The 3,486-nt window shown below is 37.1% G+C and overlaps 1 protein-coding gene across 1 annotated transcript; it reads left to right on the top strand.

The window, feature by feature from the left end:
* The first annotated feature begins 359 nt into the window (after positions 1–359).
* Positions 360–3,024, top strand: LOC113750704 (tryptophan aminotransferase-related protein 3-like). Its single transcript, XM_027294652.1, has 5 exons — positions 360–667; positions 944–1,238; positions 1,367–1,659; positions 2,129–2,412; positions 2,681–3,024. The coding sequence occupies exons 1-5, from the start codon at positions 360–362 to the stop codon at positions 3,022–3,024; spliced, it is 1,524 nt and encodes a 507-aa protein (XP_027150453.1).
* The last annotated feature ends 462 nt before the right edge of the window (positions 3,025–3,486 follow it).

Here is a 3,486-nt window from a genome sequence, read left to right as displayed (position 1 = left end):
GATTGTCAAACAAAACTTTGAATGAAACACTTAGATTATAAAATCTCCTGCAAACAAAGAGACCGTGCGTGTGATCTACTTTCGCTATTTTTTTTTTGCAAGACAACTTGCGGTGAGTTTACATATATTGCGCAAGTGCATTGTCTTATTCATGGTCAATATCCAAGTTGTATTATCTTTATATTGCATGAGTCATTAAGATAAAAAAAAAAAAAAAAAAAACTCTCCAAAGAATTTTCCTAAGTCATTTATCAAACCTCATGTAAATAACTTTGCTGGTAATTTTACAGAATCCACTAGAACCAATATATAAGGAGACGAGTCACAACTTTTATGATCACATCAGATACGTTTGAAAAATGGAGAAGCAATATTTGAGCTTGACATACAAATTTTTCTTGGTTTGGTCCGTATCGCTCAATTTTCTTCTCTTTTCTTTGGTAATTAGTCGTAATTCAGAGCTGAGTTGGAGCAAAAAAGCAGCTGCGGAAGCTGAAGCTGCTGCGGAAGCTGAAGCTGCTGCTTCAGTTTCATGCTCAGGCCATGGAAGTGCCTACCTAGATGGCTTAGTTTTAGATGGTGGAAAACCAGTTTGTGAATGTAATGGATGCTATACAGGCCATGATTGTTCAGAGCTTATACCTGACTGCATTGCAGACGCTGATAGGTATTAGTCTAACCACAGATAGAACTAGAGCGGGGGGGAAGGGAGGTCTGAAAATTTTGGTTTTATACCGTTGTGAATTCTAGATTGAATTTTTTGAAATCCCTTATCCAGTGGTCTATACTCGCAAACTTTTTGCAAAGTTCTGATACTTTTGGATAAGCAAAAAAATTCTACGTTACAGTTTTAGTTGATGAATCAGAACTGCTGCCCTTGTATATGTTGAATTGGACTGAAAAAACGTTGAAATCTAATCTTGACTCTCTTGGTTGCATGCAGCGGAAACCCGACGTTCTTGGAGCCTTTCTGGAGGAAGAATGCAGCAAGTAGTGCAACTATGGTGGCAGGATGGCATCGCATGGGCTATGAATTTGAAGATGGTTCACTAACATCTAAAGAACTGGAGAAGCAAATACGAAAGCTGCATGCTACAGCTGGGAATGCAATCACAGACGGCAAATACATAGTCTTTGGCGGTGGCTCGACTCAGCTTCTTAGTGCAGCGGTAAATGCTCTTTCATCCAAGGTTTCATCATCACCTACAAAGGTCGTTGCATCTGTGCCATATTACCCGGTTAGTCATTGAAAACATCAAGTGAATTATCATCTCCAACACTTGAAGCCAAATCTGGTCAAGAATTATATATTACTCTTTTTTTATGCTTGATGAAGTTAATCATTTTCCGTTACTACTCATGATAGGTTTATAAATCTCAAACAGAACTCTTCAAATCAATGAATTTCAACTTCAGTGGAGATACAATGTCGTGGAAAAGATCATCAAATTCTTCAATGAATTTCATTGAGTTTGTCACTTCGCCTAACAACCCTGATGGTCAGTTAAAGACTGCCATCCTTCGAGGCCCGAATGCCAAGCAAATTCATGATCTCGCCTACTATTGGCCACATTATACGTCAATTCCATCTCCAATAGATGAAGATCTCATGATTTTCACACTTTCTAAGCTCACCGGTCATGCTGGAAGCCGTTTAGGGTACGTATATCTTGATCCCTTACAATCATGGTTCGTAGTCGCACTTGTTCTACATCCGTTCGTCGCCGCATATCAGTTGAATATTGAGTGATACATCTATTATACCATATAAAAATTTTCAAAAATTTTATAAAAATTACTAAAATTAGAAAATAGCAAAATATGTACAATCTGAAAAAATATCCAAATTGATTCCGAATTGATTCGGATATATCGACTGATACCATGTATCACGGATCCAAATCGGCCAATATCGATCGAGTCAGAACGAGTCACCACGGATATGATATTATCTACAATTCGGGGATCGATATCAGTTCCGGTTATGATTCGGTTGAGTTGTATCAGAATCTACCAATATTAATTGCTAACCATGCTTACAATAGTATAGGGAAAATGAAAAGCCATTTATTCATTGTGTAATAATTTGCCATAAAGAAAATTGATCACATGATTTGTCATCTTCCAGGTGGGCAGTCATCAAAGACGAAAATGTATATGACAGAATGGTGAATTACATCGATCTAAACACCTATGGAATAGCCAGAGAAACTCAGCTGAGAGCTTCGAAGCTTTTAAATGTAGTCCTTCAAGGGGATGGACGAAATTTCTTTGACTTTGGCTATGAAACTATGAAGTTACGATGGCAAAAATTAAGGAAAATTTTATCAGCATCATCAAAACGATTCTCCATCCAAGAACTCAAGCCACATTATTGCACATTTTCATCAGAAATAAGGTCTCCTGCTCCAGGTTATATTTTAATGTTCTATAGTTCTTCAAATACATTAAAAGCTCAATCAAAAATTCAAACTTTGTGGAGACTAATTATGTGAAAGAATATGCTCTATAAAGACATCAACTTGCCAAAAGGAAATTTGTGCTAGCCGCGAGTTGCAAACTAACAGCCCGGCTTAAAACTAAAAGAGACTGCAGCCTAGTAAAATTTATGTAGCAAATTAGTTGCTAAATAGATATTCATTTTTAGATGATCTTTATGGGCTTTGGATTATGCATACAGCTTTTGCTTGGATCAAATGCAACGAGGAAGAAGAGAAAGACTGTCATGCTGTCCTACGTGCAGCAAAGATCTTAGGCCGCCGAGGGCGTGTATTTGGTGCAAACAGCAGCTACGTGCGTTTGAGCCTTGTCAATAGCAAAGACGAATTCAATCTGTTGATGCACAGACTTGAGATGCTAGTTTTTGAGGAAGCAACAAATTCAGTGGTCGAATTTACTCTGGGAGACAACGAAATGAGGAATCGTTATTACGTTCCACGGAATGGTACCTCAGCCTCAGGCAAAGATACTTGCGAATCAATAGAGGTCGCTCAAATTAATACTCAAACTTGTGCAGCGCAATGAAATTATCAGGCAAACGAAGGGAGGTTTTTAGTAGTTCATAATTATAGAAACTCATATGTCAATCCATGATTCTCTTCTCTTATATGTTTATAAAGAATACTTTATAACACAAAGATTAATATAGAATTTACACACTAAACTTACATAGCCCCTCAATCTGAATGGGGTGCTACCATATGAAGATTTACGCACTCTCTCTTAAACACAGCTTCTAATTCGACATTTTTTCAATTTGTAAGCAAGAATATGGCCTCAAAGTACATAAAACGCATACTGCAAAAACTTTACATTAAAGATTGGTTAAGGTTGGATTTAGTAATTAACTAGGGCTCTAAAGGAGGCTAGTGCAAGTGCGCAACATATATATACTGTTCAACCTTGTTTTCAGTAGTTCTAGACTAGCTTGAAAAACTTATTTTGCTTTCAAGAATCATTTTCACATTAAAATTTCACCTGGGATTT

This window comes from Coffea eugenioides, chromosome 10, assembly GCF_003713205.1.
Source record: "Coffea eugenioides isolate CCC68of chromosome 10, Ceug_1.0, whole genome shotgun sequence".
Classification (NCBI taxonomy): Eukaryota; Viridiplantae; Streptophyta; class Magnoliopsida; order Gentianales; family Rubiaceae; genus Coffea; species Coffea eugenioides.
This window is presented reverse-complemented; position numbering and strand designations above follow the sequence as displayed.